Raw genomic sequence first — 22209 nt, 5'->3', positions numbered from 1 at the left:
CATCCCGCTCGCGCAACCGGTCACCTGGTGGTTGAAAAAATTAAGGATCCCAACATTTCGGCGAAATACGAACCAAACCAAACAGCACTTTATGCATAGATAGATACGCGGGATGTTCATTTACTGAGCTCTCATTGACGTCCAGGGTAGTCGCTAGTCGTCGACTGAACCACTTTCGTTTAAACGCTCTCTCACGCATCGGTTGAGGTTTGAACTACAAAACGTTCGCACGCCGCAAGTTGTAATTTGGATACATTATCTATCATTCAAGATCTCGGAAATTGCAGCGGTGGGAGCGATGCGGTCTATAGATCTGGCGCGAACCGAATCAAGAAACTAACGCTGCCTTGATAACGAATGGAACAAACAACGAATGTATTTTAGCGCCTCACCTGTAATCACCGATACAAACCGACTCATCGTTACAGAGTACATATTCTATTCCATTTACCCGTTGTTTCCATGGTTTATCTCGGTGAGCATCCTACGTCAATATTTATGGATGCCATGTAAATAAGACTTCCCGGCGTGTTTACAAACACTATTGTGCTGTTAAGACAAGTTCTCGCTGTTAGGTAAAGATTATCCAAAGAAGGTTATCCTTGGAAGGAACTTGTGCAAACCAAGTTCACTGTTTTATAAGTAGTATGATAACCGATTATATAAAGAAATGTCACTTCTTACTGATACATAAAATACTTCATATAAATTTGATACTGAAAAAATAACAGAAATGTTTTTCCAAATTTTTAATTTTCTAAATTATTATTGCAAATATGTTTTCTTTTATATTTCTATAACAAATCTATTAAAACAATTATTGTACCGACCACAATAAGAATTCGACATGGAGCTATTACTATTTTTTTTTTGCTCTATTTTAGTTAGTAAAATTAATTTGATATGACCATTATTCCATATCATACAATTTCAAATGATGTACCAACTTGTATTGACCATACGTTTTTATACCTATATTTTAAGAATACCCAGTGAGAATGTTGTAGGAACTTCTCGCTAATCTAATTAGCATTAGGAATTTCTAGCATCTTCAACAAAAACCAAAAAAAAATGCTTGAAGTTTTAAAAGTTATAAAAATAAGATAAAATAGACAATGGTAACTTTGATATTGAAATTGCTTGCTTTGGTCAATCTGCCAAAACTAACTGTGAGGGGCTTAAAGGAATAAGACATAACAAAGCACTCAAGTGTTTCGAAGACTTCAAAACAGAATAGAGTTATTTTCTGTCTACAATATCGTTTTCGTGATTTGAATATATAATTAGCTATGTTTTCGTTGGTATATTATAATTTATCTTTGTGTAACTATAATACTAATATTTATGATGTATATTTAAATCCAATTACTTCCAAAAGTTCCTTCCCATACATCCTTCTTCTATTCTAATTCCTTCTCTGCTAAAGCTGTCCGCCTTTGGAATTCTCTTCCGCTTCTAATAAGACGTGCTTCTACTCTACAGTAAAGAATATATTATTATTATTAAATAAAGACATTGATGGCTATCACCATAATCACTTAAAACGTTATCATAATTTATAATAATTCGACTAGAAAAAAAAAACCCACGACGAAAAGAACTGAACAAGAAAAACAGATTATACATATCTACAGTGATTACAAGCCCAGTCGAGAAATAAATAATGTGATAAAAGCTTGCAGCAAGTGAAGGAAATAGTGTATAATAAATAATACGAAAACAAAATGAAGTATAAGGATGAAAAAGTACTGCTTTGAGCCCTTTCAATATAGCAATAAAAGAAAAATAGCCTTAAAACCTCGAATACCAAGGCTGGTCACTCGAAGCTTGCACTGGAGTTGAGCTTTCGATGTCTTTTAAAAAGTTTTGCCAGATTAAATTACATTATCGATTTCAGAATGAAGAAATGAGTTCTTGGTTTGCCATGCCAAACGACACTTACTTAAACTGAACATTTAATTTTTGTGAATACAATAATTGTTTTATCAATTTATCCAAATTCATGATGATGTGCAACTTCATTATTTAGAACGATGATAAAACAAAACTTTTTAAGACATTTCAGATGTCACAGTATATTTAATGGTTTTTCTTCGGAAAACGTCAAGTGCAAAATGCGGTTTTGAAGCACCTAAAGCGATTTACGCGTAAATATGTACTTCGATTTTCTGATCTCAAAGTGAAATTGATCCTTATGAATTTCAAAAAAATTATTGGTGTAAGCTGACGGTGGTACTAAACTTAAATAAGGTGAAAATCTTCTTACACGAAAATGGGTGTGAAGTTTTTGTCGTAAAATTTTTCTGATGATTTTCTTTGCACATTTTTGTCCGCCAGAAGAAGTGAACAAACAATACACGCGATATTGGATTGACACTAAACCTTACGAATTCCATGAACGACCCCTATATTAAGAACTTGTGACTTTGTGATGTGCATTATCTTGAATCGGTGGGACGAATGCAAAGCGAAGTTTTGTTATGAGGCTTGTTGTCCCACTTTTTTTGTTTACTGAAAAATTCTTTAAAGTAGGAACATATGATAATTATCAATTACGAATTTTCACGTTCTTTTGCTAAAAGAGATTATATTATTAAGCAAACGAGTGTGCATTAGACTACACGACTGAAGTACAACTTCTGCACAATATTCCTGCACTGTGTCTTAGATATAAGAAACGTAAATGGCTATAAGAGAAAAAGAGAAAAAAAATCGAACTTCCATTCTCTCTCTTGATCGTTCGTTTCACCCGATCACACTTTTCGTAACACTCTCGTCACGCATTCACCAGCTTACTTCCCAAGTCAAGCGTGCGTAAAGAAGTTTTACTTCAAAAATGCGTAGTCCATTTCTATAGAAGTTGTCGTCAATGAAGAACATAAGACGTAATATGGGATTGTTACCGTAACTGTACAAAGTTGTATATTATCGAACAAAAAGTAAATAAGTTTATTCTATACTAGTTGATTCTTCTTTTTCTTCTTTAGACATCTTATTGTATATTATAATGTAAGTATTGTACAAATTTATTACGTTACGATTTCGCAATAAATGTTTATAGAGGAATATCTCCATTACTTGACAGTGTATCAACAGGAAATTTACATTAGAATGCTAGTTACATTTCTAAGACTATGGAAACTATATCAAATTTAATTCCGACGATTTCACGTGATGCCTGAACAAATATACAGACAGACATACATTTTCTAAAAATATATTTTTCTTCTTTTGTCTTATACAGATACTACATATATTATATCTAAAACTCTGTTTGCCTAAATACTCATGTACAGATATCGGCTATTAGCACGTGTGTAGCATATGTTTCTATAACACGTAATCTGCTACATACTGTGCATACATCACTAAACATAAATGACCATTAAATATTAATCTGGACCTCTGGGAATAACAATATTGTATTATATTATTATTTAGATATCGTACCAAATGTAATAATTATGTTTGCTCGCAAACGAAAAAAAAACCGACTTCAATTACATCGACAAGTAATACAACGTAGATCGACGAAAATAAATAGTCAAGCAACTACGCGTTATCAAAATTTACTCAAAAAGTAGTTATCAGATCTCAATAAAATTTATACGTGACCACATGATAAACATCAGAGTAAAAATTTATTTCGGATTTTCGTGAGTTTCCTTCGATTCCTCTGGGATCCCATCACCAGAGCCTGGTTTCCTTATCATGGTACCAAACTAGGGATATCCCCTTTCCAACAAAAAAAAATTATCAAAATCGGTACATCCAGTAGAAAGTTATGCGGTATAATACAACGTAGGTCGACGAAAAAAGCGTCAAGTAAAAACGCATTATTAGATATAACTCGAAAAATAGTTGTTAGATCTCAAATAAATTTAAATGGGACCAATTGACACACACCACCTTTCGATTAAAACAAAATTTGTCGAAATCGGTCTACCCGGTCAAAAGTTCTGATGTAACACACGTAAAAAAAAAATACAGTCGAATTAAGAACCTCCTTCTTTTTTGGAAGTCGGTTAATAAAATATTTGTACATAAATCATAAGCCTATATCTACTTAAAAAAATAGTACAAAAGAGCGAACAATTTTAATAATTTGTTTTTGCTCCACAAAGATCTATTTAGAATGTCACAAAATATTTCGCTATACATAACGCCAAGCTATAAATTCGATGCGATTGATTACAAAATACGACGCGTCAACGCAATGGTCACTGCACTGGATTCCGGCTGTTGCGCTGGTGGTTGCTAGTTCGATCTTCGTACATGGCATACATTTGTATTGACCATACAGATGTTTGCCGTGGTCTTGGCGTTTGTGCTTGTGTATTATTTGTGTTTCCGGACCGTTGACATAGGAGTAAATTCTAATGGTGGCCGTTGCATGTGAGATTTTGATTATTATTATTATTATTTAAATAAGAAAGAAGCTCGGGATGTCTTGTATCATAACATATAGCTATGCATTCAAATTCATCAAAACCTAGGGCGCTAGGGGTAGAGTGATCAATCTACTATGTATGAAAAACTTTTGTACAACCCAGGCAATCAATTGTCGTGGTCGAAGTTTGGAATTTAATTGTGATTGCTTATAGACTTTTCTAGACACAGGATTTTTTCTAGTGGTGCGTGACGTTTGTATATTTACCAATATTATATCAGGTCGAATGGAGTGGCGAGCATTAGGGGAGGCCTACGTCCAGCAGTGGACTTGTAAGGGCTGATGGATGGATGGATATCGGGTCCAAAAATTCGCTATGAAGACGCATAAGTACATAATCTAATAAACAAAAATGTCATGTCACGTTGTTTTTGATCGTACTTCTTCGAAACGACTCGACCGAATTTTATGAAGTTTTCGTGTATGAGAATAGGTCATAAAGTATATTTCTTACCGATGTGTGATTCTGATTATGTCTCTACGCTAATTTTTTTCTTTTCATTATTTAAATTTATTTAAACTTCACTCATTGAACATTTCAAAAACGAGTTTGAAACTTTTTGACCACGCTAAGTATTTAAGCCATTTAAAGACGTGTACTCGTACCGACATCGCAAGCACGTAGGTACTATAAATACGGCCCGAAGTTTGTAAACTGCCAAGAGAAAGTAATCGACCACCCGAAGGGTCTCAAGTCCACCTGCCTTCGAGTATCCTGTTTGCTTTATAGAATGATTTATTTGATCTGAGAATACTCCTCAATGGACATAATACCTGATACAGATAAAGACAGAACCAAATAGAATATTGGCTTTATTCAACAATAAAATAAGACATAGTAAATAATTAGGTATTGATATTTTGACAGAATAATACTAATGATAATGTCATAGTATTATCTAATATTATAAAGAAGGTAATTAAATAACATGTAACCTTCATGCTTAACAAGGAGATCACATCATTCACCCCCCCCTTTATGAAGAGACGTAATCTTGAAAGTGGGCTGGAGGTCTGCGTTCTCGAACAGAGCGACGAACTTGTGTACTCTCCACTTCTGGGCTAGCAGGTGGAGCTTCGTTAGAAGGGACCTCCTCCATTTCTAATTGCTCTTCGTCGTCCGACGAGTCATCATCAACGGCCTGTGGTAGTGGCGCTAAGGACCTATTAGAGACTGTCGTCTCTCGTCCATCCGCTAATCGAACGTAAGAATATTCAGGATTGCTTTGTAACAGCTGTACCTCTTCTACAGCCGGATCATATTTGGAACTCCTTACGTTCTTCTTCATATAAACAGGTCCGGGTGAATGAAGCCAAGTTGGTAAAGATTGGCCGTTTATCGAGCGACGAGGATGGTTGAACATACGCTCATGTGGCGTTGCATTCGTTCCCGTACATAAGAGGGATCTTATGGAATGTAGCGCTGGCAGCAAAGCTTTCTCCCAGTTAGCAACGTCTTCGTTATTCGATCTGAGATGTAATTGAATTGTTCGCCACAGCGTACCATTTAGTCTCTCAACCAAACCGTTTCCTTGGGGATTGTAAGGGGTGGTGCGACTACAAGATGTTCCCAGTGAGGTTAAGAAATGTCTTATTTCATCCGATATAAATGAACTTCCTCTATCGGAATGGATATAAGCCGGAGTACCAAACGTGGAAAATAAATCTTTAAGGCAATTTATGATCGTTCCGGATGTCATATCCTTACAGGCATACGCAAACGGAAAACGACTATATTCATCGATTATTGTTAAAATGTATCGGTTTTGAGTATTAGATGGAATCGGCCCTTTAAAATCTAAGTTCAGTCTTTCGAAAGGTGCAGTTGCCTTTATCAGATGCCCTTGGTGTTTCATATAACGAGGTTTGATTTCAGCACAGATAGGGCATGCTGCCGTCATTCTTTTCACTTCTTCGATGGAATATGGTAAGTTCTTCGATCTGACCCAATGAACCATACGTGTAATTCCAGGATGGCAAAGAGATCGGTGTAGTTCAACAAGTTTGGAGCTATTAGACAAAGTATTTATGTGCATGCAGACTCGAGAGAGCGCATCGGCAGCAAAGTTCTGTTTTCCGGGTCGATAAACAATGTCGTATTTAAAACAAGACAATTCTAGGCGCCATCTCTCGATCTTTTCGTTCTTGATCTTATTAGAGTGTGTTTGGTTGAACATAAATGCAACAGACTGTTGATCAGTTATGAGTAGAAAGTGTCTTCCAATCAAGAAGTGTCTCCATTTGCGTAAAGCTTCAACTATAGCGCAAGCCTCTTTCTCAATAGAAGGTTGTCTTTTCTCAGAATCGTTAAGCGATCGTGAGAAGAACGCTACGGGACGCCCTTTCTGTGACAGCGTTGCTGCGATCGCGAAGTCAGAGGCGTCAGTTTCAACAGAAAATATCTCTTTGTCGTCTATTCCAGCCAAGGCTGATTTAGAAATGTCAATCTTTAGATTGTTAAAAGAGTTAATAGCCTCTTCAGATAAAGGAAATGTAGCTTCGATCAGAGGTCTGATTTTGGCAGAAAAGTTGTTGACCCACTTTGAATAATGAGCGAATAGTCCCAGTGCTCTTTTCAAAGTAGTTGTATCAGATGGGATAGGAAGATTCGTCAGTGGTTCCAATCGAGATTTGTCAGGTTTGATAACGTTATGATGGATGGTATAGCCGAGAAGATTTATGGATTCTGATTCAAAAGTGCATTTACTCATATTTAGAGTGAGTTTGTATTTTTCAGTAGCTTTCATGAATTTGCGAAGGTTATCATCATGATCCTGCTTATCTTTTCCGCATACAGTTACATCGTCTAAGTAAGCATATGTACCTTTCAGTTTTTCCGAATCAATGATATACTGTAAGGTTCGCTGGAAAGCCGCTACACCATTTGTGACTCCAAATGGTATTCGTGTGAATTGGTAGAGATTCCCGCACGCTTCGAAGGCGGTGTATACCTTCTCCTTTTGAAGAATTGGAACTTGGTGATAAGCACTTTTGAGGTCGATTTGGCTAAAAATATTGTATTTAGCGACTTGAGTTATGATAGAATCGATGTTAGGTAAAGGATATGCATCTAGTTCCGTAAATCTATTTATAGTTTGAGAATAGTCTATGACAAGACGCTTCCGATGATAGCCATCACTCGTAACGAGTACTTGTGCCCTCCAAGGCGAGATACTGGGTTCGATAACCTTGTCTTTAAGTAAGTTGCTTATTTCGTTAGATATAAATTCTTGGTCTTCTTGAGAATGCCGTCTGGAGCGAATAGCTATAGGTTTTATATTTGGTGAAAGATTGGTAAAAACTGAAGCTGGTGGGACAGATGCCTCCATTACATTGCAAACTTTCAAGGGCCTTTTGTCTCCCCCGAATTGAAGTTCAAATGATGAGTGTTTTCCTAATATATCATGCCCAATGATAACGTCAGCACACAGATCGCCAACAATGAGCAGAGGTTGATGCTGGTATATATGTTCACCAATCTGAATTGTAGCGTAGCATAGTCCTTCGACATATGATATATTGTTAAGAGATGCTAAAGTTATCGCTTGTCGACAGGGCTTTCGTTTAAGGTTCATGGTTAGAGCAGTATTCTTATCGATAAAGCTGATTGAACTTCCGGTGTCGAGTAGCGCATCTGCTTGATAGTTGTTCAAGGTAATAGGAATGGTAGCTTTGCGTAGGCTTGATGGAGCAGCAGCGGATATAATTGACAAATGAGAATCGGTAAGTTGGGGTTGAGTAACGTCGTCATTGTCTGTGGTAATAACATTTACTGTACGTTGACCTGGTCTTGAACTACGGCAAACGGTTGCAAAATGTCCTTTTTTGGAGCAAAGTTGACATTGAGCATTATTAGCGGGGCACTTGATCCTTTGATGAACATTGCCACCGCAGAAAAAGCATCGGCGGTCACTTTGCGTAGGGCGACTGTATTGAAAATTTTGAGTTCTTGTTGCTGCTAAATTGAGCTTTGGTTGCGGTGCTTGAGTTTCAGAGATTGCATTAACAGGGACAGCAGACGTTGATGGAGATGATACTGTAAGTAATCGTGAAGTATTTTCAGCAGTTTCTAAAGATATTGCCAGATTCAATGTTTCTTCCAGAGACATAGTCGATTTTTCTAGCAGCCTTTCTCTTATTTTCTGTGACAATATTCCGGCAATGAACGTACCACATACGGTTTCGTTTTGATGTTCATTAGCAGTAACAGCTTTGAAGTGACATTCACGAGCAAGAATGGCAAGAGATCTCGAATATTCAGCTAACGTTTCGCCAGGCTGTTGCTTTCTAGTAGCAAGGCGATGCCGAGCCAAGGTAATATTTTTTCGTTTCTCGTAGGTGGTACTGAGAGTGGTCATGGCATCGACGTACGTGGTGCAAGCTTGAATGAAATTAAATGTTGATGGCGAAATATGGTTTACAAGGAGTTTGTACTTAAGGGCATCGTCAGCCGAAGCGGCTTCCTGTGCGATAAAATTTTCAAATGAGTACTTCCAATGAATCCATTTCAGGTCTGAGCCGGCCATTGCGGGTTCCACGTCAAAACGTTCGGGACGTAGATACCGCGATATTGAGGAAGACTTTTCCTTTTCGTCAGGCATAGCGAGCACAATATCAACAAAACACAAAATTATTGTTGAATAAATTGATACAGATAAAGACAGAACCAAATAGAATATTGGCTTTATTCAACAATAAAATAAGACATAGTAAATAATTAGGTATTGATATTTTGACAGAATAATACTAATGATAATGTCATAGTATTATCTAATATTATAAAGAAGGTAATTAAATAACATGTAACCTTCATGCTTAACAAGGAGATCACATCAATACCTGAACCTAACTAATTCGCAAAATCTTTGGGCATCTCGAACGAGTTATGTGGGTTTAAAATACAACTTGTATGCCTTGGAAAAGTTTTTAAGCATCTACATTCGTATATCCGTAAAATAGAAACGCTTAAAATGTCGAATTACTGTAAATATATCTTTATCCTAATTCATATATTAATTTTGTATTTATTAAAAAAAAAAACTGTTCAAAGGTGTACCGATTTTAATGATTTTTAATTTAATCGAAAGCCGATGTTTATCATGTAGTCACATTTAATTTTATCGAGATATGATTACATCTTTTGGAGTAATCTTTGATAATGCGTATTTACTTGACTATTTTTTCATCTACCTACGTGGTATTACTTGTCGATATAATTGAAGTCGTTTTTTTTTTCGTTTGCCTGCAAACACAATTATCTTTATTAATTTGTTATCACAGTAAAATTGAGTCTATCACATATACTTGTGATCAAATTTAATAATTGTAAAATACGTGTATTTTTTGTAAGTGTTAATTTATTTTTAACATATAAAAAAAGTAATATTATAACAAAATCGCCTTTTTTCGTAAATCGTAATAACTAAATACTTTTTGGTATAAATTAATTAAAAAAGATCATTTACGTCAAGAGCAAGAGCTTTAAGTAAACATTGCTAAAATGTTGATTAATAATTTTTAAGCAATTATTTGATAATAGTTTTTTTGCTATTTATTTTTAAATGAAATTTTATTCAAACGATTTCTAAAATTTTCAATATGGCGGGTAAGTTATAAGTTAGTTATCCTTATATCTATGTTTATAAGAAAACGGTAACAAGTTCGATTCCTAATATTTTAAAATTTGTTTAAGGTTGTTCTATAAAGGATGTAAGTTACTTTTTTCATTTTGTCTGTCTGTCTATCTATATGTCTGTATTAACTACGGTACTAAACATTTTAAAAACCGAAATTTAGTATTCCTTTAAATCGTAAACCAAAATATTAATAAACGAACTATATAATAATAGTAAACAAACTTTTGTTGTATAAGTATACCTTTGTATGTATATTAGTCATTATGGATTATTCAGTATGTCAAATATTCATTTGATGATTTGATATACATTCGTGTATCAGACACATTGAAATCAAAGTAATTGAATCAACCCACTGCCGAAACGTTTACTTCTCACCCATGTCATTGAAAAAAATCATAAAAGTAAGGCATGATAAACATTATCTTTTCTTGGACTTTTCCTTAATCCGTCGTCAAATTTTGTCACTCTAAACGAAACTGTTAGAGCGCTGAATACACAAGTAAAGTCACAACACAAGGTGAAAATTTTGTCGAAGCCTTATTATTATCAATTCTCATTATTATGATTGTCATTAAAAAAATCTCTTCTGCTTTGCAAAAGTATGAGTTCAAGCTCTCGTTACTAACACTTAGGTATATTTTAATATATTTTCAGATGAAACAGCTGTTTTACTAAACATTAGTGATATGATTGATTTGGCAATAGGAACGCCGGAGGTAAGGTATAACTTACATTTGAAACCTTAGCAATGTGCAAAAATTGTTTTAAAATGAATGGTCATTACTATTGAAGCGCTAGTAGTGCCTACCGACTTTGAACGTGTCCAATTTCAACTTTTCATATAGCTTATTCGATTTATAGCGCCTTTAGTTTTTGCGTATTTAAAAAATAATATATTTGATATTACAATAACATAAGCCGTGATTGCCCAATGATAATAATTAGATATGTAAAAATCAAGTAGGTTACCCGGATTAAATTAGTCTGGCGTTGTTGGAGAAGGTAATATATTGCCATGATGTTACTAATTAGCCAAACTTTACATTCAATAATTATTTTATATTAAGAACATGAATTATAAAACTTTTTAAATACTCTAATACATGTTTCGTAATAAGTTTCAATTTTTTTATTAATTACAAAAGGAAAATGCTTCACACAGACTGAGAAACCTAAAGTGAGGAATAAATTTATGAATGCGTAGAACATTCTATTCTGATACTGAGAAACACTTAAACTAGTGTTTTTTTGAATACTGGTGTTTTAGATTGGAGTTGTAGACTTCGGCATGCTGCATTCAGTGCTGCACTGCCTCGCGCAGCAGTTGCGAGTTTCCGGGAAGAATGTCGAGCTTCGAGGAAGCGTCGCCGTACTGCCTGTCGGACGGGATAAAGCGCATACTATTGCTGTCAGCGAATTTGTTGTTGACACCGACGCAACGGTTAGTTTAATAATAAATAAGGATACGTTTAATAGTGACAATTTTGCACAAACATAGACGAAATTTGCATAGTCTCATTGATGTAATTGAAGCGAAACGGTAAAAAATACGGGGATCCGACATAGAAAAATCAAAACCGAATTAATAACTGCGTTTATTACACTACATAACAAACAACTCACTTAAGTTTCTGTAAAGAAAAAAAATTTGAAGACCTTCACAAAATGACTGCGGTTAGTCTACCCTGACTAGTACCACCTCGCCTAGAAATAAATCTATGACGACATGCTACACTTATAATATAAAATATACATTGAATTTATTTCTGATCCACACAAATCTTGACAAACGATTAGCATGTCAAGCCATTGAAAGTTATTCAAACACTTTATTTAACCTTTCTGAAATTGGACTTAATCGCTTCACGCAAAGCACGCAACATAGCAATTTTATTCCTCTAAAAATAGAATTGTGAACACTGAATTGTTCCACAAATTTCTGTGACTACACTCAAGTTGTTGTCTTATATTTTGAGTATTTTGAACGACATAAATACTATTTTAAATAAAATTAAATAGTTATACCTATAGAATAACAATTGTTGTCAAATTAAAAGGATTAAAGATTGTACCTTAAATGAAGTAAAAACTTTGTGCACATTTTTACGAAAATTGCGCTGACGCAGAAAGCTAATATTTTTTTTTAATTAGTCATAAAAATTACATTAAATCAATAAAAAAACATTATTATAGTTAGTTATATAGTTTATTTATACTTTTATCCCATTACCTACGAGTATGTGTACGACTACTACGAGTACACAATCATATTACGTAGCTAGGTATCAATACATGTATGTAATGTATGTATGAAATTGTTAAAAGATTTGTTTTGCTATGTATGTTTGCTCTCAAATATAAACAAATATGACGTTATCCCCAAGATTAGTTTACTTAATTATGTCTATATATAGACGTATTAACTACTTTTAAGGTGTACATGTTATACCAGCTAAATAAGTTCTGCTGCTGTTCTTTTCGTCTTTAACTTTGTTGTGTATCCTTCATTCCATATTCATCAAAAACGGATATTAGCTACATTTGTTTATTTTTGGGTTTAGCAAGTATTTAAACAAGTAAAGTATATGTTATATTCAATTCACTACGACTAGCCAGTTGCCGCATTTTGTAGTGTCCCTGCTTTCTGCTTCGAGGGTTGTGGGTTCGATACCCACCCCGAGTCTGGGTGTAATGTAAATATTTATTTACATATTCATATATGTATATTTTATTTACAAGTATGTTTATCGAAAAAAAAATATGTAGCTGTACCAGTCGGGTGTTACCTATAACACAAGCAGCAAGTTGCTTACTTTAGGAATAGACGACCGCGTGTGTATTGTGTAGTAAAAAATTAAAAAAAAAATACATTATATAAGTCAATAATATGCATGTTATGAATTACTTCACAGTAGCTAACGTTTAAAACGATTTCAGGATTCAGCAAAAATTATCAAAAAGGAGGAATTAGGTAAGACATTAAGAGCTAACTTTGTTTAAATAAAACATTTCTGTTTCCAATAAGACGACTAATTAAATATGTATCAATTTACTTACAGCGCCTAACGAATCCCCCACCGATAAAGAAACGCTATTAGTTGGTGAGGATGACATTATTATTATTTTTAGCTTATAATAAATTATTTTATGTGAATGTTTTTTTTTTTTTTTTATTATAGTTGTTCATTAAAGGTTAGAAATCTGCGAAATATTTCAAATTGTACATTTTCAGTGTACAAACTTCATTAATTATTACAAAAAAATTAAATTTCATCATCATAAGTAATTATTTCAGCGAAAACTTTGAATTTCCTATTTTCTACCTCTGTGAAGTAAAGAGGCAACGAAATCTATTTTTTAAAGGAACTAACAAGTGTAATATAATTACCGAGGCTCATAAACACTTAGAGTAGTGTTTCCAAAAGTGGGCGATAAAGCTCTCATGGGCACTGCAGTACTAAAGGGTGGTAAGAGACCTAGAAAAAAAATGGTGCCGTTGTGTGCTTGGTGGCGGATTTGTCACTTAATCTATAAGGACTCTCGACTACAACTTTTGAACATCAATTAATATTCATTAAAATATTGTTAAAAGGGGGCACAATAAAATAATTTATTCTCTTAGTGGGCAGTAGACAAAATAAGTTTGGAAACCCCTGACTTAGAGCAACCTCAAATAATATGTGTAGATAAGTAAAGAGAGAAATAATGATGCCAAAATGAGAAAATTGAGGATCATTTGCAATACCAATCTTGACTATGGTAGCTATTATCTACACATTGCTACGTTACGAACATTGTACAACAGACAACTCCGGTTATGCCTCTGTTTGTCTTCGAGGCTTTAACACACTTACGTCCAGTTCCTATAAACAAAAGCGGTCGGTTTTGCTCACGAACCGTCATTTCGAATCTATCGAACTGGGCTTTAATAATAATTATCTAACTTTTATTGAGCGTAATGATACAAAATTTATTTATAAAATATACTTTTATATCATTTCAGTGGAACGGAAAAAGTTTGCAGATGCGAAAGGTTAGTAAAAGTAATTGTAAAAAAGTAATATAATGTTTTGCTTTCCGACAAAACAATTATTTTGTGTTGAATAAAACATACAGAGTTGCATGAAGAAATAGTATGTGAATTTCCGTCTTTATCTATATAAATAAAAATGAATGTTGCTAAGCGCATAACTCGAGAAGGGCTCGACCAATTCGGCTAATTTATTTTTATGTATGTTCCTTAAGCCCGCGGAAGGTTATAATACTTTTAAAAAAAAATACTATTAACTTTTGACAGAACGAAGTCTATCCGGGCAGCTAGTATAAGAATAACGCTTAACATTTGCCAGAATCAAATTTAGTTTTACCTTGGCGGTAACCACCACCAGGCGTGCGACCATAAGAACATATATTAAAAACCTTTTGAATAATCAAATAGTGTATTCAAATTAACGCGCAGCTACTTCATTAAGGCATGTGGGAAACCTTTCAGCTCTTGCAGGTGGTATGGGATCTCAGCGTAGTCGTTTACCACCTACAACACCCGGTGATCTTTCAAAACCACGTGAAGTTGGTTCCTCAGAGAAGTTGTCCCTGGTGACAATTAGCAAATTTAATATTCTCGAAAACACTGTAGAGGATCTTAGAAATCGTGTTTATGGAAGCATACCAAAAAACGAAGAAATTTTAGAAGAAGTGAGGTAGCTAAAATTTGGTACATTTTCTATTCAAGGCTTTTCGTTATCATAAAATTAAAACTTAAAACCAATATAAATAAAGTAATTTTAACTTTGTTTTAAAATATACTATTACGATATTAAAGTTATGGTGTCAAATAAAATTAATAAAATAATGGCTTAGATAGTGACCGTGAGTGTGTATATTTTATTTCGTTCGATAGAGTTACAAATGTAGCCGTAACAACATTCCATTGCTGCTAAATGATAACAAATATGGAGAAATATTAAGGCTAAAGATATTTATTTTAGAATGATTTTTTTATTTATTTATATAATGATAAATTTTACAAAGTTAGCTACTAGCTTACCGTTTTAAGAAACAAAAACCTTTACAGATCACAAACTAATCTCAAAGCGATCACTGACATGTGGACTTCTTTAAACGTTTCTTCAAGATTGGAAGCAACCGAAGCTGGCCTTGCGAAGCTTAGCTCATTAGTACAAGATGTTATAACAGAAACTACGGGCTTACAAGATGAACTGAAAAGTCGACCATCCATGGCGTAAGATATGAAATTATTTTAAAGATATGAAACTATACTAACACACCACTAACAACTAAATATAATGTTTAATGTTTCCTGAAAAAAGCGTGTTCTTTATGTATTACTCATTATCTGCGGTCTTATTATTATCATATATTTTTTTTCTGTGTAATTACACTGCATGATTTCATATTCAGACTTCAGTTTCCACAAGCGTTCACAACGAGTTTACATTTATATTTAAAAGCATTTTTCTCACGGCTTTCAAATAAAGAACCTGTGTTTTAATGAATGAAATATGACTACAATAAATAATTTTGTTAATTCTCATCTGCATGTTAAGTGCTAAGAATTTGTTTATGTTAATACATAATTATGTATGTATGTAAGACTGTAAGTGTATATGTATGTGTTAATGCATGTTGTCAAAGTGGCTTGTGGGTTTATTTTAATGTAGGTACATATTCTTTTTTTTGCCTCTTAAATTTTTTTCATTTCATTTCTCTTTCTCGCTCATCTACAATGCCCTTGTACGTTTTAAATTTAGTTGCTAGAATGCTTTGAGCACTAAGCCTTTTGTGCAGTAAAGTAAGAAAATAAAATCAAATGTTCGTATTATGTCTAAAAGCCTGCTAAGTTCTTGAAATATCTAAAAGTAAAAAATAATGATTACGATTCAAAAGCAAAGCTTAATACAACATTTTCATAGTGTTTCAGCTCTGACACGCCCTTCAACAGTTCCAGCTCCATCAACAGTTCCATCAGCGTTCGTTCCACAGTCACAGACTGAAGCTGTAGACGATGAAACAGAGAACAAATCTGACCTAGCGACGTTGCAAGAACAATTAAACCGCTTAAGGGCTGACCTTGACAATTTAACCAACTCCTTATATACCGCTCTCGGAGATCAACTAACTGGATTAGGTATGTTCAGAAAATGGAGTTTTTAGAAAGATGTTATATTTAGAACTTAGATTTTTAATACTTTTTTTTTTAAATATTAATTAAGATTTCAGAACACTATAATATAAAAAACCTTTATTATGGCTCTTTCCAAGACTTAATTGTGTTTATATACTTTGTTTTCATTAGCGCCATCAAATATTCAACCATCAGACACAACAACAACTACACCTTCTCAAGGTTAGTGACGATATTTTATAAAGTCCTCTTTTAAAATTAATCTATAATTAAATTTATGTTATTTGTCAGATCGACGACAGTCAGAATTTCCTCAACAATCACCTGCTATGATAGCTGAACTTATGCAAAGAATTAACGACCTAGAAAAACGTCTGAAAGAATGCTGTGATAGCATCGGTAAAAATGACGGTGTAGTACAAGATCAGGTAAAAAATGACATTTTAAATGCAACTACCAAAAAATAACAACGCAACAACATTTAAAAAAATATTCCAGCTAAATTCCTTCCAAGATCAAGTGGAGTACTTAATGAAACAAGTTTCATCATTAACAGAGGAATTAGCTTCCGGCAAACTGTCTCCCGATCTTGTAAAGGATTTGCAAGGTACGAATTATCTTGGTAAAGAATTTAATTTAATATGTTGAACTCTATAATTAAGGAAATTAAATTGCAGGTTTGATGACTTTGTTCCAAACGGTACAAGAAATGCAGGAGCAGTTAAAACAGGTGCATGATACGGCTCTCCAGCTGGCGAACGAAAAGGAAGACCGACAGTACCATATGAACGTAAAATATTTCTCATTCATACTCGTATCTCATTAAATATCTTAGATCGTTTTCCTATATAAATTGATGTTATGTCCACGCTTTATTATACCCAATATTTTATTTAATAGAACACATGATTTATCTATACATAAATGTACTAAAAACTCAAATAAGCTTTAGTTCGTAATTTGAAGCATGCAATGTTGAAAATAATACGCCTCAACGCTTGAAAATTAAAATGTAAATAAAAAAGGCATGGGCACTCAAGAGCCTATGGATGTTAAAACGTAAAAAAAATGTACTAAAAAATAAACTATAAATATAATCAACAAAGTTTAATTTCTGTTATGTCCAGATCCTCTTAGAACAAATAGAACTATTGAAAACTATAAAACTTGACCGTGAAGACATGGTTGAAGCAATGGCGGATAAGGCAGACTTGCGTATGCTAGCGCGTAAGGTGTCCCATGATCAATTTGAGCTCGCCTGTGATGACCTTTCGCGGGGTCTAGAACATGCATTAGGCAAACTTAACATGCAAGTGAGTATTTACAACTTTTAAATAAGTTTTGCGATGATAATAATTACGCAAGTAAAGCTTATATTTTTCATCGTAAGCTCCTAAGTTAGGCAACTGGTTGTGTTTTAAAAAACTAGTAGATATATTTTTATCTTTTACAAACGCAAATATAAATAATACATTAGTATATAAATTAAATAATCATTATTCATTATTATTAGGCTCATAAACTGCTGATGTATGTGTTAACCACACAATTAAATTAATGAATTAATTTAAGACCAAACATTATAATAAATCTTAACTGTAGGTTGTCTTTAGCTGATATGTTGTTATTCGTGAACGAAATACGCTTTAGATAACATCTTTAAGTATTAAAGATTGTTTTCTATTCAACAGGAAGCTCTGTGGCAACAAGCTTTGGACGACATTCAACGAGAGATCGAAATGAAACTCGACAAGATGGAGTTGTCACCAGTGAAGGAATTCTTCAACAGCAAATTACGTCAGTTACAGGAGAATCTCAAACAAATGGCTTCTTTGAGACGGGAAGCTGAGGCAGCTGGAACAAAACGTCGCCTTCTCAGGTGAATCGAATATAAGGAAATCGAGAACATGAAATTTAATATTTTTTAGTACTTTTAATTGTAGTGTTTTATTTTACATATTTATATGTTTTTTTACCAAAACGCATGGGTGTAGATCGAAGACTTTCACTATACCTTTATAAAAACACCTACCCCTTTGTCATCATTTCAATTTAATAAATTGTCTCCTGTCATCACGTGGAAAATATAGAGAATTTTCATCGCCTATATTTTTCGAAGTAAAACTTCTTTACGCACGATTGACTTGGGAGTAAGCTGAAGAGTGCGTGACGAGAGCGTTACGAAAGTGTGAGGTGAACGGAAGTTGTGAGGGAGATATAAGTTATATGGACCTAAAGAAGTTTTACTTCAGTCGTGTGGTCTAAAGCAAACTCGTTTTTGACAAAACTCATTATTTCCTTGAATGAAATAGGGACGTAAACTGCATATCTTGTGATGCCAACGCTGTGATGCCGATGGAAGCTCCATCGACTGTGCCTGTCAGCAAACCACTACCAGCAAACCTTTCCATGAAACCATATCTTAGTTATGAACTAGGTAAGCAAGTTTTTGTCAATATCAACCTCTGTACCTATACAGATTTTATTGATAACAACCAACCCGCCTCGGCTTCCCAGGGGTGCAATGCTAATACTAAATTTAAAATATAAAATAAATATTTGCAATGTAAGCGCAAATAAAAGTGTTTATTTACGACATCACATTAGAAACCTCTAAAACTATTAATGTTCCTCTACTATAGTATGCATGTATTATACATATAAAACACACTATTACTACAGAAAACTCACTCATTATATATATCACTCTATTTACTAAAGAAAACCGCATCAAAATCCGTGACGTAGTTTTAAAGATCTAAACATATTGTCACCCGGAAGTGACTTTGTTTTATACTATGTAATGATACTAGCTGACCCCGCAAACTTTGTTTTGTCATACATGTTATTAACCCCCTTAAATCCCCCTTATAACTACCTAGAGGTATGAAAAATAGATGTTGGTCGATTCTCAGTCCTACCCGATACGCACACAAAATTTCATAAAAATCGGTCCAGTCATTTTGGAGGAGTATGTTAACTAACATTGTGACATGAGAATTTTATATATGAGATATATTAAGAATTTAAATTTAGAGTCCATCAACATCGAAAAATATGGGTAGGTAATTAGGGGGCATCCATTAATTACGTGAGAGTTCTCCAGCTTTAATGAAAACTTTTGCTTTCTGGTAATAAATATTGTTCTTTAATAGATGCAATACGCAAGACGCAAGCTACAAATGTACCGCAACGAAATTTACACGACTGGGAGAATATCGAGAAACAAATGACACAGCAAAAGCAGCCACAAAAAATTAGGTTTGTCATATCATCACTTGAGTAAGAACTAGTTACGGTTCAACCTGTAATATTCTGAGACCCTCCAATTAAAGCGGCTGAAGGCTCCCGCAGGGGTTTGGTCGGTATTGCACCCCCAAGTGCTGAAGCCAACATACGGTCTAGGAATGCTTACCCGGGCATCCTGGATATCACCCGTAAATGGGTTCCCCTACGATACCAAAACGAATCTACCTACCTATGTGTTTACGTGTTTTTACTTGTTCTAAAATAGTTATTAATGACATTGATATACCTGTATTTAATTATCTAAATTCAGAAATGGATATTTTTGATAAAAAGTCATTTTACGGAATAGACCCTTAAATCCAGCCGACACTTTTTAAGAAACCTGTTCAAGAATTATTTTGTTATGATAAATGCTTGCCCAAACTTACCTGTTGTATAAAATCATACACACCTTAAAATCTTTTACGAATATATCTTATCCAGGTCAGACACAGGAAAACACATTTGTAACCGGTACTGTGGCGGGTCGCATACGGTGACTACGGCGGCACAGCGCGTCGCCCGCCTCGGACACTTTATGAAACAATGGGGACCAGATGTTGTGCCGCTGTCTTCAGGACTGGCTGCCGGTGATGATGGCAGGGTAAGACTGTATCATATTCGCCTCGAAATATTCATTTATTGCTTCAAACGAAATCTTATCTTGTACTTGTATATTCTAGAATGTACGTTAGTATCTAGATTTTTTTAAGCGATTTAGTTTTATTCTTTCTTTGTTGATTTACCCTATAATTTTGCAATAAATAAATAAAAAATATAAAATTTTTAATTTTCATAAAAAAATGGTTGTCTGTAATGTTGGCTTACGGACGATAGGTTAATCGAGTGGAAGAGAGATACATGCGGCGCAAGCGTACAATGAGCGCAACGGGACAACGACTCATTCTTTTTCGTGCACGCAGCCAGCGTTCATCGATTTATTAGACTTTGTCACGTCGAAAATTGCACAGTTATACGTGTATTGGCTTCCTATAATAAAAAAATAATAATACGTGGGATGATAGAATTTTTTTAATCTTTAATATAAAGTTATGAGGTTCAATGACATACGCAGTATTCATTATTCAATAAGCAAAAAAAAAGGAAAAGAAGAGAAAATCTCAACTTAACTAATACGCAAGAATTACAAATACTTTAACTACCTTAAGTTGTTAATTTACCCATATCACAATACATACATTTAATGGCTTTTGTAGGTACATCTAGGAAAATAAGACAGTAAGTAATTATAAAAACATGTAATTTATTTTTAATTTAATTTCCTTGCAGATGTATAAAGTGAGTACCGTGGAAGAAGCAAAAGTTGGTCCAGGTTAGTGTTATTTTCATAATACAGTAGCGGATCTGGCGATCTTCATACCGCCATTTTTCATTCGTGATAAATCAATTTTTTTAATTTTCTTTTTTACAAATCGTCCCTACAATTTCCCCGAACTGACCCGATTTTTTTTTTATTTGCTCAAAAAAATTATCCAATTTTTGCAGTCGTTCGAAATGTGCGCGTGTACATCATACATTTCAGCGATTTATTTTAATTGATTTATATATGGATTAGTCGATGTAAGAAACCGATGAGATAGAGAGAAGATAATTATTTATGATTTTTTACAGACGGGAAGACAGAAACGTGCACACCAAAATATCCTAAAAAGATTGACCAACCGAAGATACCTCAAAAACCCATAACTGCGGTAAGTCTTCAAATGTAAATTTTTCGTTGTACTTATTTTGACCATCATTAGTTTGGAAGAAATGGTTAATTGACTATAGCCCTCAACCGATTTTACTACACTGTATGTAATTATTATTATTTGCTGTGTGGTTACGACAGTAAAGAATATAGCCACCCCCTCTCTTCCCGTGGGTGTCGTAAGAGGCGTCTAAGGGATAGCATAATTCCACTACTACCTTGGAACTTAAAAAGCCGACCGATGCCGGGATAACCATCCAACTGCTGGCTTTGAAACGCACAGGCCGAAGACGGGCAACAGCGTCCTGCTTGCCCAGCGTGGTGACTATGGGCAAAACACATGAGTTCACGCCATTTTTGGCGCGAGCTTGGGGAGACCTTGTCTAGCAGTGGACTGCGATAGGCTGAAGTGATAAAATATCTCAAAACTGTTTAATCACTGTTAATGTATTAGTGGTGTATAAAAAAGTATAGATAATGATAGAATTTAAATAAAATGTTTATTCTATTTTTTCTCTTACAGCAAGAATGTCACTGTCTGGACGGAGCCTAATAATTATTTATAATTTATCTTTTCATACTTTTTTTATATCAACTCAACAAAATGATTAAACAATTATTTTTACTTTCGAACCTTATATATGTTCCATGAATAAACATCTAATTATATCTAATGCTTTCTTTACTAATATACACAAATAAAAATCTAAAAGTATTAATTATATTTTACGTTTATTGGCAATTTTTTACAAACTTTACCACATCAGGTTTTATAAAATATGGATAGTTACTAAGACGAAACAACTTAACTCTTAATAAAAAGTAATCGTATTTGTTATGTACTTAGTTCTAATTTACAGCAAAACCGATAATGATATCTAATATTTACAAATTGAAACAAAAATGTGTTCACAAGTATACATCTTCTTGTAATAAGCTAAAAGAGAAAGCTTCTTAACTAAAAGCGTACAAAAGT

General features: G+C 34.0%; 2 protein-coding genes across 2 annotated transcripts; one reads left to right on the top strand and one right to left on the bottom strand.

Annotated features, from left to right (window-relative positions):
* Positions 1-5427: 5427 nt before the first annotated feature.
* LOC123659238 lies at positions 5428-9051 on the bottom strand. The gene has a single exon (XM_045594490.1). It carries the CDS (start codon positions 9049-9051, stop codon positions 5428-5430), a length of 3624 nt encoding a protein of 1207 aa, XP_045450446.1.
* Positions 9052-10048: 997 nt separating this feature from the next.
* On the top strand, positions 10049-21902 carry LOC123659231. The gene is made up of 21 exons (XM_045594482.1): positions 10049-10055; positions 10143-10159; positions 10722-10805; positions 11357-11530; positions 13027-13060; positions 13149-13190; positions 14093-14122; positions 14549-14789; positions 15164-15331; positions 16023-16237; positions 16526-16662; positions 16733-16841; positions 16912-17024; positions 17362-17547; positions 17926-18113; positions 18547-18671; positions 19390-19495; positions 19967-20126; positions 20813-20855; positions 21155-21234; positions 21757-21902. Exons 1-21 carry the CDS (start codon positions 10049-10051, stop codon positions 21784-21786), a joined length of 2289 nt encoding a protein of 762 aa, XP_045450438.1. The 3' UTR covers positions 21787-21902.
* Positions 21903-22209: the final 307 nt, after the last annotated feature.

This window comes from Melitaea cinxia, chromosome 2 (assembly GCF_905220565.1).
Source record: "Melitaea cinxia chromosome 2, ilMelCinx1.1, whole genome shotgun sequence".
Taxonomy (NCBI): domain Eukaryota; kingdom Metazoa; phylum Arthropoda; class Insecta; order Lepidoptera; family Nymphalidae; genus Melitaea; species Melitaea cinxia.
The sequence above is the reverse complement of the archived record's forward strand: the minus strand, read 5'-3'. Positions and strand labels throughout refer to the sequence as shown.